This window comes from Strix uralensis, chromosome 13, assembly GCF_047716275.1.
Source record: "Strix uralensis isolate ZFMK-TIS-50842 chromosome 13, bStrUra1, whole genome shotgun sequence".
Taxonomy (NCBI): Eukaryota; Metazoa; Chordata; class Aves; order Strigiformes; family Strigidae; genus Strix; species Strix uralensis.
This window is the reverse complement of record NC_133984.1, coordinates 18,506,019-18,527,384: the sequence shown is the minus strand read 5'-3', so window position 1 is coordinate 18,527,384 and position 21,366 is coordinate 18,506,019. Positions and strand designations below refer to the sequence as shown.

Here is a 21,366-nt window from a genome sequence, read left to right as displayed (position 1 = left end):
TGAGAGCAATATCAAAGAAATGCAGTAGGAGTTGCAGAGCACAGGGAGTTACTGCAGTTTTGGGGTTTGAATTGGTTTAAATCTTTGCTTTTAAGCTTTTTTTCTAAATATCTTTTTAAAAGTAACACTTTAATGAGAGGGAGAATGTTTTACTGTCGCTGAACTCTAGCAGCAGTGCAGTTCTGTCAGACCTTAGCTTATTTTGGAGTATAAATCCTTTCTCTATAGTTGCTCCTGCTGCCTGGCCCCTCTCGCAGGTGTCAGACTCCAGGGGGGGCACGCAGGCTCTGGCAGGGGCTGGGAGTGTCTGCAGAGGAGGACAGATGGGTGAAAATGTTCTTTCAGCACAGGATTTGCAGCTTGAGAAAGGGAAGAAATTTTCCTTTTCAGAAAGTCTTTTCGGGGTTTCTGTGGGTTTTTTTGAGGCAATTAGAAAATTGGAAAAAGGAAAATATTTACTCAAAATACTGTCTTTCATTTCATCTCATTGTGTCTTTGACCACCTTTTGTCAACTGGTTGTTTCATGTTGTTGACCAGGTGTAAAATATGGCTCCTGGGGCAGAAAATGCCCTCAAGCATTTCCGAGTGGGTTTGCAGGGTTCCCAGCTCATCTGGAAGCCTCCTCATAAATCGTTATTTTGGCCTCACTCTGAATTTAGGGGAATGGCTGCAAAGAGCAGCACTAACTGAGCAGGATGCAGTGGCCGGAGCCCATCACCTCCCCAGTCCCCGCTCCCAGGCCATCCGTGGGTCCTCACCCAGACTCCCCCACTAGGCTCTGGCCACTCCAAAACCAACACATACCTGATGCATTTTATTTTAACCTTTCCCAGTCAATACCTGCTGTGTTCATTTCTAGCTTGCATTTTTGTCTATTTCTACTAGACTGCTATACTAATTTCGTTAATTTGATAATAACAAGATATTATGAAAATACCACTTGGCAGAAGAAGAGGTGGGCAATGATCATATAGCAATGTAGTGATTTTTATTAACCACATCATCCAAAAGAGTTAAATGAAGGGAGCAAACTATAAAGCTTAGGCTATTTGTTAAAGCTGAAAAGAGATCCGGTTTTGAGTTGTGGAATTCAGCTTTTTGAAGCATGAATGATGATATTCACCCTTCGCCCTTGGAGCAGGGAACGTGCTTTGTTTGGACCATTTGCAGCCCTGAGCATGCTGCTGGCACTCATCAGATAACTGTTATTATTAACAATGCACAGATGTATTGGCAATTGCTTTTAGGTAGTCAGGCCAGCTGGAAAGAGTATGAAAGAACTTATTAAAGACAGATATTCCGGTGTGAGTTAGAAGATGAAAAGGAAAAGAAATTCTGGTTTATCTGTGTAATTAAAGGCACACTGCAGAGGAAAACAAGCAAAAGCATGCGTAGTGCATGCACAATTTTTGAAGGCCACTTTACCTTGCTAAGAGATATAAAGAGAAAGAGTAAAGCTGTATTTTTACCTTCCTTTTGTCCCTTAGATGCCCATTTGCAAATATAAATGGGCAGGTGCATTTGCATTATTTATGTTAAAAGAAAACGAAGGTTGTGAGGACAACAAGCACCTTGAAACTAGGACATGCCAGAATTGCCCTTGCTCACGCAGTCTCTGCGTTGGCCAGCCAGGCTGTTTCTGTTCCCTTTCTGTGTGAGGGAGCTGCACAAGAAGAGCAGGCAGGTCGGCCGTGGGCAATGCTGTGCCTTGGGCCAAGGCATGCTCTGCCTGAGCTGCTGCTTGCACAGGTGTGGGCTCTGCTGCCCACAGGGCACAAGGACAGTGGCAGCCACTGAGCCGGTGGCAGCCACCACTTCCCAGCATCTCTGGTGGCCCTGGGGTCCCCATGGCCCCTCCGGCGGGTGCCTCAGAGCAGTACCATGCCCTCGGCAGCTCCCAGCAGGGAAGGAGATGGGAAAATGCCCACCTGCATCAAGGGGGTTGTTGGAAAAGCAGGAGACCCAGGTCAGCATGCTCGGAGAGGCGCCTCAGGTAATGGGTGATAAAGCAGCTACCAGCATCTTTTAGCTGCTGGCCTGTGGGTGCCGGCCCAAGAGCCCCAGCGAGACGTCTCTCCTTGGGCAGAGCCCGCGGTCCGGCCGTCGGCTGGGGCTCGGAGCTGCCCTGTCCCACCCCAGCTATCGGGGGCTGGCAGAGGCAGTGAGGCAGGTGCCAGGTGGTGTGGGCGCAGGACAGCGGGGACCCGCTCCCACCAGGAGCTGGCTGCTGCGCTTCGCCCCGTGGCTTCAGAGCCACAGGCCTCATCTTGGGTTATTCAGTGTTTGCTACTGCAGGGAGAAGCCAGGCAAATCCCCTGATTCCTTCTTTTACCTGTGTAAGGACCATTTCAGGCCCCATTTATATCCCCCTTCCTCCCACTGCTTCTTCACTCCTGATGCTGGATGGACGAAGCTGTACAGCCCATCTTTAGCCAAGAAGTGCTCTCAGTTGAAATCCTTGCTGGTTTTTCACACCCCACCACCCAGTCAGCTCCTTACAAAGCTGCACTGTATTATTGTCTCTCTGATTTCCTATTGTCGATTGGGCTGATTTTAATTGGTTTGCATTTTTAGTTGTTTTTCAGCTCATCAGGAAGGATAATTAAAATAAAATCTTCCCTTCCGTGCTCCCCTCCATCCATCATAGCGACACTAGCTGAGCACGTTAATCTGAAGAATGGTAAAGTCAGGTCTTACTCCCTGTGAAATATTTGGAGACTGGTTGTTAAGCATTACATTATTCAAAACACATTAAATTGTCCTGAATGAGGAGGAAACATGTCTCGATCATCAAGCTGACGGACATTAACAGTCTTCTGCCACAAGTTTGTTAAATTTGAACTAGATTTAGCTACTGCCTGCCTCATTCCCATTCTGCAAGGAAAGCTGTGGACAGGAAACTGGCAAGGAGTAGGAGGCATAAATTCGAGATACCCACAGCTTCGACCGAAAGCCTTATATAAATCCTTCGGATTTCTAGACTTTAGAGAAATACAGTTGGCATTACTGCCTTCTGTCGACCAAGCAGGAAAGTTTAACCAGTAGCCCAGGATACAAATGCTTAAGAGTCTGGAGGTGGCTTTAAGATCTGAGGGTGGTTTAAATGTTACTGATGGGGAAGAGGGAGAAGGGGAAGTAACACATTTCTCAACATTTCCAGGTTCACAAAACCTGTATGCTGAGCTAGAGGCTGTTAGGATTGGCTCAGGCTCAAAATGAGGAAAACAGGAAAAGAATATATATATACATGACATACAAGCAGCTAACCAGCAATTTTTTTCAGTTTACTGTTAATATTTGTGTTTGCTATCTTTAGGAAAATGTGAAACTGAATTTTGGAAGTCTGACTATTGATTCATAAAGGATTTTGTAATTACTATTTATATCCCTCATATGAGCATCACTATTAGAAGCCACTAGAGCTGCCCTGGTCTCCTATATCATAGACCTGCCATTGCTGCTGTGAAAACGGACTCCTGCCTTGCTGGGAACTTGTAATAAGCAAATGTTGGTGCTTCCTAGCTGCGAGTTAGCACAAAAACCAATGCTGAGGATTTGTGCGAATAGGAGAGGCTTCTTTTGCATCTGTTGGCCGTGATGGATGAGCTAGGATTTAACATCCTCCCTCTGGTTCAGCAGCAGAGCAGCATGCAGGCGGCTAAACCCATTGCAGAGCAGGAACAGAGGCACCAGGACAGGCACGCGCCATTTCTCATTCTGAGTGCCGGGCTGCCAATTACATGGCAATTAGTAGAATAAATGTCTGAGATATGTTTCCCCCTCCCCAACTATTTTATGGTTTGGTCATTGTTCAGGGGGCAATATGTCTCTCTCCAAGCTACCTTGACTTTTTTATTTGTTAGCCTTAATCAGTTAAAGGGTGTTAATTATACCTCTAAGCCAACTAAGCCCAAGGAGCTCAGTCTTGTGCCCTTGCCAACATGGCTCTTCATTTCCCTCCTTTCGTCTCTCCCAGAGGTCAAAAATAGCCGTCTATGAGAAAATGTGGTCGTACATGAAGTCGGCCGAGCCCTCGGTGTTCACCAAAACGACAGCAGACGGGGTGGCGAGGGTGCGGAAGTCGAAGGGGAAGTTTGCCTTCCTGCTGGAGTCAACGATGAACGAGTACATCGAGCAGCGCAAGCCCTGCGACACCATGAAAGTTGGAGGCAACCTGGATTCCAAGGGCTATGGTGTAGCAACACCCAAAGGCTCAGCATTAAGGTGGGTGGAATAATATAACAATATCCATGTTGTTATAGTATTCCACCTACCCTGATGTATTGTGTTGTCATTTTCTTTCTTGTGGATTTTGAGGTAACTTTAAAGTTTAAAATCTTCAATATTCCATGGAGTTAAATAAGACGGTAAATTATGGTTTCGTTTATTTAATGCATCCATTTTTTTAGTGTTCTCTTCGTGTTGTCCTTTCTGATTGTTTGTTGCTGTTTTAATTTTACAGTTCAATGGCTTTTTCAATTTAAATGGTAAAAGCTGAGTTAACCTGCCATATGTGACGAATGTTAACTGCATGATGTGGTGTTCTTGTTACTTTTTTTCTCAAAGACGATTTCCCCATCCCGCACACTTCAGTTTTGAGCAAATGTTATCCTCCATGCCACCTTCCAATATTTAACCCTGTATTTGCTGTACAGACATTTTGATAGCTCCACGTTCTGTGAAATTTTAGCCAATTTGTCCTCTTGTGCTCCTTTTTTTATACGTTACGATTTCCTAAGCATTTGTGCATTTTTTCTTACAAGTTATGTTTTATCGTTTCAAGAAATGCTGTTAACCTGGCAGTATTAAAACTGAATGAGCAAGGCCTCTTGGACAAATTGAAAAACAAATGGTGGTACGACAAAGGAGAGTGCGGCAGCGGGGGAGGTGACTCCAAGGTCAGCCTCAATGTCACCACAATCGGGTACCTTAGCAAAGAGTAATCGGCAAGGCTGTTATTTTACTTCTCAAGGAAAAAAAAAAAGAAAAACAACAAAAATACGGATTAATACCATTTGAATAATTGTGGTGGGGAAAAAAAAAGCCATTTGCTTGCCCAGTAGCTCTTTCAAAGAAATGGTCTTATTTAATATCATCAGCAGGCTTGGTCAAGCTTGGAAACCTTATTTAACTAACAGATAGAAAGTCCAGTATTGGTGGGACCTACGCAGAGCAAATCAGTACTTGTAACTGTACAAGAAACCAGTGATCACATTTGGCCGCCGTACTAACCCCTGAGGGCAAAGCTCCGGTCCTTCTCCACGGTTTAGCTGTGATCTAGAGTGGTTTTCGAGAGGCTTTTTTCTCCAGGATCAGCCGTGCCAGCACATACCTGGAGGCAAGAGGGCTCCCTTCTCCTTTGCTCTTTTGGGGAGGGGTCAAGGAAACCAGTACCAGCACGTGCTGCTTTGCTGTCTGGAACTGGAACTGGTGCCACCAGAGCCCCTGGGAGAAAGTCTGGTCTTGGGAGAAGAGCTGCTTGGGTGGGTCTGTAGCTCAGGGAGAGAAAGGGTGGCTGCTCATCTAATTGCAGCATGGGCTCAAGAGATGAGTCAAGCAACAATCACAGCAAAGACATGATGTTAAGCAGAGGTGGTAGTCACCCATTAATGCTAGAGCTTGCAATAGGTGAAGCTGAAACAAGAGGTAGGTTGCTTGCAACAGGAAAGTGTATCGATGCACTAAACTGGAAATGAATCTTAAGGAAAGAAGTTTTGGTAGTTTTGCCTAGAATATTCAAACGTCACCTTTTGTATGCCACTGACCAGTCTCTGCACACACCTGTGCAGGAGAGTCTGTTTGCTGTGCTTTTGAAACAGATGTGGATTAAAATCCTAGCTCCAGTGACAGCAGTGGCAAAACTGTCACTGCCTTCTGCTGAGCTGAGGCTTCCCTCAGTCTTTCAAGCAGCCTGTACAGTAGCAAGGCTCTCAAAGTTGCTTCAATGAGCTTCTGTATTGCAAAAGTTAACTAGTGTGCTTTCATATTGCCAACCTTACCCTGTAAAACTGGCAATTTCTGCAGTCTTTAACCTGGTGAGGGGAAGCTGTAGCTAGAGTAGACTGGGTACTATTGGTCACCCTGAGTACAGGAATTACCAAGAAAATTAATTTAAAATACATTGTTATGCTGAAAAGTACTGAGATAAATCTTCATAGTGACACTCTCCTACAGCTAGTAAAACCAGTTCCTTAAGGAACAATAACTCCTTATAAAAATGCTTCAGCTTTGGTCCAAAATCAATAATAACAGTATTTTCAGTAAACTGCAGTTTCGGACAATTACTGCAAATTACTGCTGCATTCTGTTAATAAGAGTTGCTTACACTTGGCTACGTAGAAAATTACTCGGCTGCTCATCTCTGATGTTAGCCAAAGCCACTGTGTAATAATAAAGGAAGGAAAAGCTCTGGAATTCATGTTTGTTCAATAACTGGAGGTCTGCAGTGCTCAGCAGCAGCCTGGAAACGAGCATGAGCTTTTTTATGCTTTTTAGCTCTGCTGCTCATCCTTCACACAACATTTTTATATAATGTTACACTTGCCAGTATATTAAATGTTTAATATTCTCCTGGGATTCAACACTGCATCGTCTAATGCTGCCTCCATGAAAGAAAATTCTTTGTACAAACCAGCTTCAATGAACTTCATTGCTTCAAGTTCATTGAATTAAACCCAGCCAACTAATGCTTACAGCCCTAAGGAAACTAAAAAAGGATTTTTAAATGGCCATAATTAGGGCAGAGCCATCCTTCTATTTTTGCTTGTGCTGAAAGACCTTTTACAAAGAGCGATACCATCCATTAGCAAGCCCTTGGCCCTGGTCAGTGAATGTCAGGTGTGCTGTGATGCCACGGAGAGGTGTCTGGTGAGGAGGGAAGGGGAGCAAACATGATGACGCGTGTTTTGCTGCTTTAATCCGTAAATCACAAACCGCTGTCTTTCTGCAGTTTGTCATAACACGCTGTGATGAAGGACTGCTTGTTTGTTTGAGCTACAGACGTTGACTCTCGGGGGCACGGCTCAACTGGCAGAAGTCCCCAGGGAGGAGAACGTGGGTCAGAGAAGACCTCCTGCAGAAGACTAAGCTAGGGGAGGCAGGGAAGGGGTTAGCTGTTGTTTCTAGGGATGTTGTGAATCAAAGGGCTTTTTTTGTTACGAAGTGGTTTTGCTTTTGAGGTAGCATTTTGTAGGCACTGAATGCTGCAGGCTGTGATGCCACGGCGTTGCAGCAGACAGGCAGATGCCTTCCTGGCAATGCACACCCCCAGTGTCTTCCTGGCAATGCTCACCCCCATCATCGGCCACTAACGCCGAGTTCAGGCTGTGCCCCAGCCCCGTGGGAGCCCGCTGCCCTCTCGGGGCAGCTGAGCACCAGGGCTGCCCCCCAGGTGCTACGGCCCTGACAGTTTCGCTGGCCTCTCTCTCCTCCTCTCCGTCCTCCCACCAGAAGCCTGAGTTTCCCTCATCATCTCATTCCATCTCTCTGATTAATTGTTTATATGAACACGGCTTCATTTATAGAGCATTTCAGAGGAGTTGCTTCAAAACTGTTCTTTTTTTCCCCTTTTCCTTTAAAGGAGGCGGTAGCTGGGGGGGAATCGGAGAGGACGGGGTGATGGAGGTGCCTCAGGTGGAGATGCAGACCTCACACCCCGTCACAGAAGGCGGCACAGAGACCGTTACTCACTCGGGGCAGCTCTCTCTACCGGCTAAGCTGACAGACCACTTCTCAGCTTCACCAGTAGAGACCCAGGCTTGGGAAACTGCCGCCTCGAGTTTGTAATCAGCCGCTTCCTGCCTACTGCTAATGAGTTGTGTGTAGCTGTGCATCCTTGCAGACTGATGGTGCCAGTTTCTTAAGCTGAATTCCTCTGTGCAATCTGATATTCTAGCTTGCGCTGAAAGCCAGAGGTAAGTATGCAGCCTGTTTGCTTGTGCCAGTGCCCATCATTGTACTGCAAAGAACCCAGTCACCCAGAAAATGCCCTCCCATCCTCTTCCTCCCTGCGGTTTAGCATGTGGTTCACCTGTGCTTGGTGATGAATGATTCTGAGTTGTGACTGCACCTCTTGTTATCGTATCTTCATCGCCATTGGAAAATTAAACAGTGACTTTAAATTTCACCAGGATTTTGAGTCTTACAGCAGGAGGAATAAACGGTGTTCAACTGACTTTCTGCAACTTTTTTAATCTATTCGGTTACGCAGACTGTAAGGTTAGTCTTGTGAGCCTCCCATGCTCCTGGGGTCCACTTGTAATTTAAGACTAAAGAGATTGTGCTGTTTTAACAAGATTGTTTTAAAGGCCTCGGCTGACATATGTCTCATTTTCAGTGCTACCGGTATATGCCAGCGCTGGTGTGGAGCAGAGGGTGCCCGTCTGCCCTGCAGTATCTTGGCTGTCGGTACTGCCCTGGCGAAGGGAGTTACCCCATTTCGGTAGTGGTCTTTATTTAAGAAGTCTGAAGGGGAACGTGCTCCATCCATACGTAATTTGTCTGTGATGCATGTCAGTACATGTGGGCTGACTTGGCTGGTGCAGACATCCTGGTATGTGCATCAAAATTTGTTCACTTAGCTCTCCTAAATGAGTGTGAATTTAGTTTCATCCATTGGATTCATGGCAAAATTATACCGTCTTCAAATTCTCTTATACATGTGAGCTGAGTTCTCAATCATGAGAGAATGCAAAATAGCAGTTATAAAAAAAACATATTCCAGGGAATATGTTACAGTGTATTATGAGTTTGGAAACTAATTATTTTGTTTATTATACAGTCCTATCATCTCAGAGCTGAGTGATGGCTGAATAGGAATTTAACAAGAAATAGACAAAAAGGGATGCAGACAGCAGTGGCAGGCTGAGTGACTTAAGTGAAACTAATTATTCAGTTGCATAGGAACAATTTTCTGCTAAAATGAATTTCTGTAGTTCTGCTGTTGATACATTTCTTGTATTCTTATACCTTCACGGTAACATTTAAGGACAACCAACACAGAAGGAGAATGTTTGAATGCAGCATCTCGCCAACTTCACATGCCAAGATTCCTTGCTAATTATTTGACTTAATTTCTTTAATATATTCTTTTTTAGGCTGATATCTCTTTTGGAGTACATCTGTGAAATGACATGCGATGTAATACTACTTCAATTTTCAGTTGTTTCTTTTTAATCGTAGGATTACTTTTCTGGCATGCTAGTTGAGTTCTGCCCTCAGAGCCATGCTCCATAAAGCATCACATTCCCAAACCCTTCTGAGCTGTGAGTGTGGCCATTAACAGATGGGATTTGTTCCCCCATTTCTCCGTGCTATTTTGCTTTGATACATTTTCAGCACAGCCGTTAGCATTTGCAGCATAATTTTTTTAAGTGACATATTTTTAGAAGAAATCTGTTATGCATTATTTTAGATGATACCTGACATCTAGAGAGCACCATTGCCAAACGTGTTGTGCTTTAAAGAGAACATTTGGGGAAATGGCTATCTTAAAAAGAAGCAGCACAATTTATTTGAGCAATTTGTTTGAAATTATGTTCATCAGCATGAATTTACTTGCCACTCATTCTATAGGCCTGGGTTATGAGCTGGAAAAAGATAAAATGGCTGGTCAGAGCCAGTGATAGTAGCACAGAGCTAATTCATGATCAGAGCTAGGAAAGTAATATGAAATTATTGCATTGTGCAAATTAGTGACAAAGCAAAATAATACTTGAAAAGGAAGACATCAGAATATTTGTTTAATTGACAGCTATTACTTTATAGCATATTAGGAAATAATACTGTGTATGTTTTGTGCCAATAATGAAGTCTTAATGCTCTAGGAGTTCATCAGAGCATCTCGCTTAGAGCACTGCCAAGAAGGGCAGAGAGCCTGCTCTGGTTTGCAGAAATGTCTGTGCTGTTTTGCAGATTGTTTGAGGGTATTTTCCTGGGAATGTAACTAGGAGACTCCGAACGAGAATTTGGGATGAGCAGGTTGCCCAGGCTGGGAAGGAGCTGTTGGAGTCAGGGCTGGCATCTAAGAAATGAGAACCATTTTGTTTTGCCTGTGTAACCTTTAGTGTTGTGGGGACTAGCTGTTCTGCCCTGACGAAGCTGGATCTGAGTGTACAAGGAAACACGCTTGTGCCGTGTTAATGCAGTAGAGCTGGGCCTCGTGCAGTGACACTACATCCTGCCTTTACGGCTGCAAGAAATCTTAGAGAAAGACTTGTGACTCATGCACTCATTTTGATAATACCTGTGGTGCTTAATAGTTAATTTCCATAAATTGCTTGCATGAGTCATTCATTTATCCTGCATTGTAGGCATCAGTGTGGGAAAAGCCGAGGCAGAGCTCCTTGGGACTGAAAAAGGAAAACCAGCAGCTTGAAGTGGGGCTCCCAGCAGCAGGAGCAGGGCCCTCCCTTTGAACATCTCCCTGGGGGTCTGGGCTTGGCTGTTTCCTCTTTAATGGTAACTGCTGTCACTTAACGTACAACGGGAAAAGTAAATGCCTTTCTTCTTCTTCTTCAAAGTAATTCTAATGTTTCAGCATTGAGCTCACGTGGACACAGGCACTTGTGCTGCTCTGGTGGATTTCTCTGTGCTCGCCAGCACTGTAATCATGGCTCGGACACCTCTAGCTTTATACAAGCAACGTAGCTGTTCTTTGAATATCTTGTGTAGCCTTTGGACTAAGCAGCACCTACCTGCAGCCTGCTGAAGAGCCTGAGAGCAGGAGTCGCAGAAGAAGCCATCCCAGAAGGAAAATAAATCATAGAAGACGGGGGGAATAATGGATGTGTCTAGAGGCAAGAGAAAGAGAAGGTGAGGGGATAGCCCACACACAAGGTAAGTTGAGTCTCTTGCTCGTATCCATCCAGGTTAGAAAGGATCCAGGCAATGACAGGAAAGATCCATGTTGTAGGTTTGAGTGTGACATTAAGCATCTGCCCTCCCTTATTACGCCTCCCTGTTTGGGTAGCTCTTCCTCTCACCCCCTCGCCACATCTGTACCTCAAGTCTCAGACACCGCTGTAAATGAACTACAGTGACTTGATATGGCTTGCGTTTCCTAATCCAATAGGCATGTATTATTGCATTAGCACTTGGCATTTCTATTAAATTATGATCCTGTTAGTACAGAGTTTAATTTGTTTGAGCTACATTTATGAAACGTACAAATACACTTTCCTAGAGACAGTTTCTGCTTCCAAACACAGGCTGCAAACTCTCTGTGAAGAGTGGAGGAACCTGCAGTCTCAGCTGGTAACACATCTGGCTCCGTGCAAGTGTATTTGGAATGTGTGTAGATGATACGATAGCATCGTGCATCTGTGTATGTCTTCCACGTTGCAGCAAATACAGGATCAGTTAAAACACCTGAATTTAAAATGCGTACTGCAAGGAGAAACCCTGCAGATTCCACAAGGATACAGTGGTTGCTCCAACCTGCCTCTAAAAGAAAAGGCAAGAAACCTTGAAATGACCAAAAGAACACTGTTTATGGAAAAACACAGTAATGAAGACTAGAACAAAGTTCTGTTATGGAGAATTATTGCAGCTATTAAATACTCAGCTGTAACTAAAAAACGCCATCCCCTGATAGGTCGTTTGCATAGAATTCAAATGGCCATTGCAAAACCTGTGTGCAGCACCCTTTGCAGAGCCTCTCCTTTCCAGGCATTTGCCATCAGAGCAGAACCGAAAGCCGGTATGCCTGTGCAGGGGTCACTGATGCCCTTCGAAGAGAAACAATCCTCACAGGTGACGCACCCTGTCAGTACAGCAGGAGAAGCCACTGCCTGTCTCCACTGCCCACAGTGGCTGTCTCTGTTGCTGGCAATATCACAGCACAAACAAATTTTAAAAACTACTTTGTGTGCTATTTCATAGATTTTTGTCACCCCATGACACCGTTCAGTACCAACAGGCACAAAAGAGGTGAAATGTGCAGTGACCTCCTGAAGGAGGGTCCCAGCCCAGCTGTCGGTGATGGCCACAGACGAGCCCAGGGCCAGCGCTGGCAGCTGGGGACCTGCAGTTCTGGGGTGCTGCTCACTGGCACCCGGGACCTTGGCACCTCCAGCAATGGGAACTGCTTCTGGCTCTGCTATTGAGGAAAATCAATGTCCTCCTGCTGGGGGATTTATCTCTCTGCCCTATGCCTCTGAGCACTATCCCAGCCATCAACACATAGTGTATTTCTTATGTGGCTGGGGGATATATGGGGCTTGAGGTGCTGAGTTTTAATCTTCTAATTTTGAAAGCTCTTTGTCTTTTCAAACTAGATGGCTTTTGCTTTTATCCCTGCCTATGCCTGTCCATAAAGCATTTCAGTCCCTCAAATATTAAATCTTGTAGATGTGCAACTGCTGGTAACCCAGGGCAGGGAAAAAATGGTGCAGGTTCTGAAATGGCAGCAAAGAGCAACCAAGTGTTCATTTCTTAAAGAAGAAATGCCTGGTGCTTTCTCCATGAATATTAAATGTTCGGTGTGAAATACAGGAGATCAATTTTGAGAAGAAGGTAACAAATAGGAATAGTGAGCGTCCATATGTTTTTATTCCCGTATTTTCAGGGCTCTGTTCACTCCTGCTTGAAGTACCAGGTAACTGTAGTCTTTAAACAAACATAGTGGGTTTTAATACTGAACCCATACCCATCCGAAATCTTCCCATCCCTCATGCGTGAGTGCATAGCAAAACATGAAGCTGTGGTATGGAGACACTGCTAAACTGGTAAATTATGACAGGCAGGTACATTTGATCTCGGAAAGAGCAGAGCACTTGGACAACGCATTCACCCGCAGGTTTTGTATCTAGTCAGAAGTTATTTCAGTAACAAGATCTGACAAAAAGTCCATTCAATAGTTACAGATCAGGCTGGGATTTGTAGAGCTTGGGGGAATAAAGTGCCTTATTTGATTTAGATGGGTCTTTAACCTCAAGCAATGTCCTCTAGAGAATAATGCTGGATTTGGTATCTCTTCCTGGATTGTTTCTATCTTTACATTTTAATGATACCAGGATGGTTGTTAGTGAGATTTTTATGGTATCCTGTCAAATTAAGCAGAGTACCCGGGCTTGATTTCTGCATTTGTCAGCGCCTGGTGCTGACGTGTGCCCACGCGGGCCGGCTCAGGGATGTGTGGCTTTGAGGGGTTTCTCTGCGTGGATGCGTGGGGCTGAAATCTCGGTGCAAAGCAATGGTGCAGTTGTTCAAGTTCATTCTCCCTGTCCCCTTCAGATATTTACCTCTCAGAGCATGGTGAAGGTGACACTTCCCACATGACCGCAACAAGCTTCCCACTCTGCTTTCCCTGAAGTTAGTGGAGATTTGCCAGTGATGCCAACAGGAACAATTAATTCAGTGCTTTCAGTAGTTTTACCCTAAAGGATTTTAGGAAGCATTTTGAATTTAAAAAATGCTTGTTTGTTTGTGCCTTAGTGCGCTTGCCTTTCCTCTGACACTATGAGGTGGATTTTAGAAATCCAAGCATTTAACATCTAAACTCTTTGACATTACAACATTGTTAGTTGGGTTGTGCTGACATCAGCAATCCCAGGGATGCTCCAGCCAGCAAGGACAGCTTTGGTCATAAGAAACAAGAGAAAAACAATTCCTGCTGCAGAGGTGTGAGTGCTCTAAATATGTCAGATTCCTAAAATAAAGGGATTAGGTAAAAATAACAGGCATTAACAATAAAACAAGTCAAAAACCACTTTGTAATGTACTAACCAAGACCTGGTACCACCGTGGACTTTTGCCTCCTTCACATCACTGGAGTTTGGATGGGAGGGTGAAGAGGCCTTTGCAGGGATGCAGCTCATGGTCTGACTGCACAGCTCGGCAAGGGCCACACACCGACTCGGAGGGAGGACATCACGCTTCATTAATCTTGCAATCTTCAGAGGGCCGGAATTGCCAGAAACCTCCTGTGGCTTTTTGTTGCTCTGATCCCACAAATCAGCAATAAACGTGGCCTAGCCAGATATTAGACCAGATTTACAGCTGTTCCGCGCCCGTGCGGTGTGACACAGCCGGAGCCCAGGGGTGTCTTTGGCGCTGTGATTTTGCCTCCCCTGACATACCCAAATGGCCAGTGCCAGGGTACATTAAAACGCAAACAGCTTTGCTGTAAATACCGCATCCCTAGTGATGCGCGCCTGCATTTCCACATCACTTCTCCAACCAGAGTTATTTGCCATCTGATGTTGTACTGCTGGGAAATAATGAAAAAGGGCATGTTAGTGACCACGCAGGATCTCGTGTTGTGGCAGATGCAGTAATAAGTACATGGGGAAGTCGCATCTCTGGCCTTTTAGCCAGACCTGTTAGCAATGGACAAGGCTTCTGCTGGCCGTGTTTACCATATGTTTGGACCCAGCATCCATCTGCCTTGTGAGAAGGATCCCCGTTGCCACTGGTTTTAAATTTGTTAGATTCATCACTGAGTGAACTCTGTCCCTGGGTGAGATGGCACACATCCCTCCCCGGTGCCACTGGGGACACAGACGTCCTGCCTGGGTAGCACTGCAGAAGCCACTGAGCCCTCCTGTGCGGGGCCTGCTCATAAGAGCAGTGGAGCTGCATGGTTGGAGCTCTTGGCCATCAGTTGGCATCCTCCAGAGCCGGCCGGGCAGCCAGGCATCCCTCCCCAGGCTGGAACGCTGATCAGCTCTTCTGCAGCTTGTTCTCTGCTATCCTGAGCCTCAGCCCTGGGCACAAGCGGAGAAAGGACATTTTCAAGATCAGAGAGGAGCTCTCACTGCTGATGTTATTCTGGTCTTCCTTCAAGATCGTGGGTGATTTCTTCACCCTCTACCCCAAAAAAAGCTACGTTTGGACTCTCAAGATGCTGCAAGCAGTAGTGCTGAGAAAATGCCACACTGTACCCTGTACACCAGATAATCTACAGAACATCAGAAACCAGCTGATGATTGGGTGGAGGAACACCTACAGTTTGTAAAACCAGTGTGGTGAAAGGTGCCAGACCACAGGCAGCCTCACTGCCTGGGAGATTCAGTGCAACCCATGCACATCCCACCCCGTCCTGCATAACTCCGAGGAAGCCCTTTAAGTAGTACTTTGGAGAGCCTTTACTTATTACGCCTTTTCTCTGCAGTTCCATTTTCTGAAAGATTGCATCTAAAAATTCTAAATTCATTCTGAGCAATGGTTCATCTGGTTTGAGGGAACAGTGTGCTGTCTGCCATGTTCATTTGCTCTCCTTGGCAATGATCATTTTTGGGTATAACATTTATATTACATCCATTAGAGCATAGAATGGGATGTGAATTATCCAAAGCTGTTCCAATCACCACTTAAATCTTTATTGATTGCAAGTAATAAACATAACTACGGTGTTGCTGAGACTTTATGCCACTCAAACACTGGTTACATGCAGCCAACGAAAGTCTAGAGATTATTGAGTGAGATTTTTGAGTCCCAAAGTGACTTTTTCTCCTAAAACTCACCTGTTGTGGTCACCAGCTCTTTCTCTGTATCGCCTGCAACTTGTGAGGACCAACCCCAACACCCAAAGCCGCTAGCATCCATACATCTCATCGCTTGTTCCTGGAAAATGGCCCTTTATTGGCAAGATTGGGATGTTCTTTTCATAAATTAACAGCACTTTTCCAAGAAGCTGCTCAGATCTCCGCAGTCCGAATTTGTTCAGGGAAGGGTCCTGCTTGCAGCATCAGCACATAAACACAGTGGCCAGTAACTGGAATCAGGTTGCCAAAAGAGCAGCCTGGCCAGGTTTTGCAGTTGTATGTGAGGCTTCAGCTTGCTGGGTCTCTTTCTTAAGCCGGTAGAAGTTAGAGTGATGGCACTAGGTAAAATATCTGTTTGGGGATTACCTACTTTTTATAGGTGCTAATGAAATCATGAAAATGAGCCTAAAAGGTCATTAATCAAATGAAAAATCTGTTATGATTTATAATTTGAGAGGTGCAGAAGTTGTATCCTCTCACATTTGGGACTGATAAAGAACTATTTCTTTGATGATTAATTTACTTTTCTTCTACTTCAAACTTGTTCTGGCCAGAAAGAAATATTACAATGCCACCAGTTTTCTCAATGGAGATAAAAATTACTGCAACTAACCTGAAATAGGTGCTGTGGTGAGAGGAGGCAGGGCAAGAAGTCCCTCGGGGTGAGGGTGTCTCAAAGAGAAGTAAGAAGAGAGCAGATGGCCTCTGCATCATCGTGTTCCCTCTTTTCCATAGTAATGGCGTGGATGGAAAATAGGCAATAATGAAATAGAAATGTCATAGATGCTCTACAAAGAGCATATCGCAGCTCTCTCTTCTGAGGGATGATCTCATGCGTCGGCATGGTGAACATACTCAGCCTGGAAGCAATGCCGTATTTTATGCAAGACCAACCTTCCTGACAAAGAAGTGCTGTAGCGATTCCTGGATTTGAAGGGAGAGGTGGCCAGGATTTTTAAACTGAACCCAAAGCTTTGGGGACCTAGTTCAGGGGTGACATTTTAGTGAGTGAATGCATGCTGTTTCTCAAAAATCAGTTCACTCAGCATCGTCTTGTCACCTGGAGCCACCAGCAACAAGGGGTACAGCAGGACTTCTGGGGCTGGCATCCTGAGCTAAGAGGGGCTGAAATGCAGCAGGGAGGAGGCCCCAGGGCCACACAGCAAAGGGAAGAGGAGCTGGGTCCCTTTCAGATGGTGTCATGTTGCGTTTGGAAAAAGACTGGCACAGCTTGTTTTCTAGCAGTAACTGATGGCTGAAGAGGGGAAGGTAATGCTGCCAGCACCCGAGCGGGATCTTCTACCAGGGGAGCAGAGAAACCAAACTGCTGAAACACCAATAAAACCCACCTCTGTCCCAGGTGTAAAATCATGTTTGCAGAAGACTCCAATAAAGTGAAGCCTGTGAGAATAGATGGGCACTGATCTTCATAAAGTCATGCCTCTCTTAAATAAATTAACCATAGCAAATGGCTTAATTTGCCACTGGGGGCAATACTATTCAGTATGAGGCTCCTGGTACCGTTTCTCTAGACTCAAGTCTTCCCATCATTTATAGATGTCAGTAAAAAAAAGTCTTAGTGGGGTTTGGTAAAGCTGTCCAACAGATCAAACTTCATGTGGTTAAGCCTGGATCAGCCAAACCTACTACATCTGGATGAAAAGCACAAGAAAACAAACAAAAAAATCCTTCCATTGTGGTGAGGAAGAAAAACACTGCAAGTTTCTGCCCAAGAATACCATCTTACAACATCCAAAACCCTGACATCCCGATCCTAATTACCTCAGCTCGTTTTCTTGGGCGTGCAGAGCGCAACAAGAGAGCACAAGCTCTCAAACCTCTGAACATTTTACTTTGATAAAAGCAACAAAACTACTAGAGAGCTGGGCTGGAAACCACACAGGGAAGGTGAAAAAGAATCCCATCATAAATTAAAGGCAGAGGAAAAACAGCTGAAGCCACCCGGGAAAGGGCTGAGGACCTCATAGGATATCCTGTACAGCCCAACAAGAGCAATCCAATTAAAAAAGCATCTGGAAAGCACAAAATTATCCCAGGAAAAAGATGAGGAAATGGAAGTCTTTTTTGAGAGAGGCCCAGAAACTGAGCAAATGATCCTCTGAGCTGGTTTTGGGGTGGTGCAGCTGGCCAGGGAGGCAGGTGGGTGGCTGGGACACAGCCTTCCCATGGGACCCAGACACATCATTTAGTCTTTCCGTTCCTCTGCCTCTAAGGCAATTTAAAAAAATCCCCCCTCAAACAAACAGTGCCAGGGCAAGCTATGATAAATCCTCTTCCTACAGCTAATGGCCCTCGCTCCCAGAAGAGCCCTACGCTTCTCTGTGTAATAGCTAACAAAACACTTTACAAGTTGATAGCCTTCGACCTGCCAGCATGGGCAGGGTGCTGGCGCTGCCCAAGGGCCTTTTTTGGGATGGGCTGCGTTGCAAGCTGAGGTGCAGTGTGGAGGATTCACATTCAACATGCACTGCTGAGTGCTCGGCAAGAAAAATACCACGATCCAGACATGCCCTTCTGCACCTCTGTCGGGATCTCGGCCAAAGCCATGCCTGACTCTGACTATTAAATTGAACAAGGCTAGACAGCTACTCAGAGATGAGCAATCAGAAAATGTACCAGCAGCCAGGGTCACTTTTCAATATATTTAGTTATCTCGGGAATTTGGGAGCTGAAGAGTCCATCCTGCACCGGCTCACATTGCATCCCAGCAGGTAAAGCACTGAACTGGGGGCTGCAGAGGTGTCACGCCTTCTCCCACCACAGGTCACTCAAATCCTGCTGCTGAGGGGAGCAGTTCATGCATTAAGAGGTCTTGGGATTAATTTCCTGGAAGCAGACAAAATTGTTCCTTGGGACTTTGATCAAACAAGCCACATTTCATGCTCCACAAATTAGTGCCTTTTCTAGCACATTGAGAGGGTTTCTTCACTCAGGTACACGCTGTTCATCCCAGTGCCCTGGCCAGCAAAATAGCAGAGCTAAGGGAGGCCGGGAGCTCACCCAGGCAAACCTCCAGGTCATCTGCGTGCTGGGCAGATGGGACAGGCTAAGGCTGGGGAACACAAGCACCAGCTACTGCTTCATGTCAGACTTTCCCCCCCCCAGCCCCTCCTTTCATGACTTACCCATCTTGTAGCAGCCACCTGCAGTCAGCCCCCATGGCAGGCAGGATGGCTTACAGCCCCCCAGCACAGGAGCACCCTGGCACGGCATCAGCTCCACCGGTCGCTGGGCCTTAACCATGCAGCGGCTGCTCAGCACTTGTTCACCCATCTCACTTTGCTCCTCGCACCAGGACAGATGGACAGAGCAAATCACTGTTTTCCTCCCCAGGCTGAGGTACTGCAGTACCTCACCTGACAAATAGGGCCATGACAAACTATAGTGAAAACCCCAGTTTAGGCAAATTCCCATCTGTTTAGTTAAGATAATTTTAGTTTACTACTTTTTTTTTTCTTTTTGGTAGTTGCATGTGCACAATTAACTGCAATCTTGGCTTTGAAAAAAAATAAAGCACCCTAATTAGCATGTTAAGCCTCCTCATTTCCCAATACTGTATAATGTTGTGAAAGCTAATCTATAATGTATTGGATGTTATGCAAATTCTCTGTGCTCCATAGGGGGTTTATAAAGGCATGCAAATTAAAAATAGTGTTTGGAATAGGACTGGGGTGAGGGGAAAATTTGCACAATAAAATATGCAGATAGGAGAAAAGGTGTTTATAACCTTCTCCCTATTGTTCGTGTATTCTCAGCTGCACAATGCTTTTCAAAGCGAAGAGATGTATTGCATAAAATCTCTCCAGATTGGATAGTTTTTAAATTAAATTTAAAATGAGAGCACTGTTCTCTAAGCAATAATCCACACCACTCTTTCTTCTGGGGCTTGTAATGGGTAGGTAAAGGCACTCAGCTTTCACTGACTTGCATTGCAGTCATTCACGGCTTCTTGTAGCGTATTTGCCTGGTTGTCACCAGGGTGCCTTGGCCAGGACCTGGCATAAAGCAATGGGGCAGGTGCATTACCTGCGGCACCCAGGGTGCTGCAGTATCTGTGGAGCGCTGATATTTTATAGCCCTACCTATAGGTGGATGCAAACATAGCTGCGATACAGCTGGCTTTTTACGATGCCGACGGCTCCTGATGGTGGGGCTCCGTGCCTGCTGCCAGGGCCGAGCCAGCAAACACGGTCTGTCTCCTGCGGCTTGTCACCGCCGCCCGTCAGCTGTGTCCGGCTGCATGCATACAGCCTTCCCTGATTGATGCTTAATTAGATTACAGCTGCAGCTTAAAAATAGCCATTTTACAAAAATAAAGTCTTGGCTGATGTCAGACCAGCAGACCAGGAGGAGTGGTGCTGCCTCAGCCTGGCCAGCCGGCATCACTGCTGCTGGGACCAGGGACCAGCGGTTCTCCCCACCTCGATGGCTTTTCCCTGCTTTTGCCCTCCCCACAGGCCTCGGTAACGCCATGTTTGGTCACGTTGGTGCAGCCCATGGGGCATTCAGCTCAGGAGCTCTTGGACGTGCTCATTTTTCTCATGGTACCCCACAACCTGCCTGGGCTCAGCCAAGCGCAGCCTGTCCCAACCAAGCTGCCGCCTGCCCCCAGGGCAGCACCTTCAGCCCGCTCTCCTCCCGAAGCGTACGTGCCACCTCCAAGGGCAGCACTTTTCAACACAGATCACTGACAGGTCTCACAGCCGTCTTGGAGGCAGTTTCTCGGCAGATGAGGGAACAGGGCTTTTCTTCACCAGCTGCTTCTTCCAGTGTCTATCCACCCCAGGCGTAGCAGGGCTCAGCCGCTCCTGCTGCTTGAGGCATGTGGACAGTTCCCTAAATGTTGCCATGTAATTAAGCTTGTAATTAAGGTGTTTTGTATAAGTTGTGCTGCTCTTTCTCCTCAGTCTCTTCCACTCTGCAGAGAGTCTTGCACTTTGGGCAGGGGTGCGAGAAAGGCAGGCAGCAGCGAGCGCAAGAAGTGAGGCCAGTACAGGGGCAGACATGGGCTGAGCTCCTGCGTCTTCTCTGCTGACAACAGGCATGGATAGACCCACAGCGGGGCATGTTGAGGGCAGCCATGCCTGTGTCTGCCTGCAGTTATCGCATGCAAAGTGCCACTGCATCATTGAAGATTAGGACCCATCCCTTTCCTCCCCACTGTCTGCCCCACACAGCCACGGAGCAGGCATCAAAGCTGTTCAAGCAGGAGCAGGAACTGAAGATGTCCCTAACGCAGGGAGCCTGTCTCATGGAAACAGACAGGAAAAACCCCAAGACATCCCACAAGGAGGAAATGGAAATGACAAAACTCAACTGAGGGCTCCTCAGGCACTGCTTTCTGACAGGGAAGGGATGGGCGAGCTCAGGTCCCCCTGGGCTTGTAGGCTCTTGGCAGCACCACAGTGTCAGCAGCTCCCTTCATCCTGCCAACATTTCCCACCCTGGGCACTTTCAGCCAGTGTTTCCACGTTCACTAATTTGTTTCATAAAGGTCTGCATTTGCTTATTTTCTGCTGCAGCTCCCTGGACCGTCGGAGTTGGAGATGCAGCAGCTCCAGGGGAGAGCAGCCGCCCGCGCGGTGCCTCCGAGCATGGTCCCGGCAGCGGCAGCTGCAGGAGCTGGAGAAGCCACCGCCGGCAGGGAAACAGCCGTGCCGGCCGGCAAAATCTCCCCTCGTGACATCCACCCTGGGGATTTTTGCTTTGCAGATGTGCACACACACACACCCCCCCTGCCCCGGGTGCAGGGGGCTGCCCAGGGGCCTGGAGCCCCAAGTGCTGTTTTACTGTAGGAAGCCACAATTTCTCGTTTGTGGGGCTTGCTGTCTGTTAGTGCAATATGAGGGGTCCTGCTAG

At 46.3% G+C, this 21,366-nt stretch overlaps 1 protein-coding gene across 4 annotated transcripts in view; it reads left to right on the top strand.

Annotated features, from left to right (window-relative positions):
- Window positions 1–21,366, top strand: part of GRIA3 (glutamate ionotropic receptor AMPA type subunit 3) — a 156,670-nt gene that overhangs the window by 129,181 nt on the left and 6,123 nt on the right. For 3 of the 4 annotated variants that reach the window (XR_012630640.1, XM_074882226.1, XM_074882225.1), the window contains exons 13-14: window positions 3,978–4,225; window positions 4,785–4,899. Coding sequence is in view for 3 of the 4 variants with exons in the window: in XM_074882226.1 (XP_074738327.1) it covers window positions 3,978–4,225; window positions 4,785–4,899 (363 nt within the window). In the remaining variant the exon portion in view is untranslated. The remainder of the gene's footprint in view (window positions 1–3,977; window positions 4,226–4,784; window positions 4,900–21,366) is intronic. The other variant, XM_074882227.1, reaches the window with a different exon arrangement.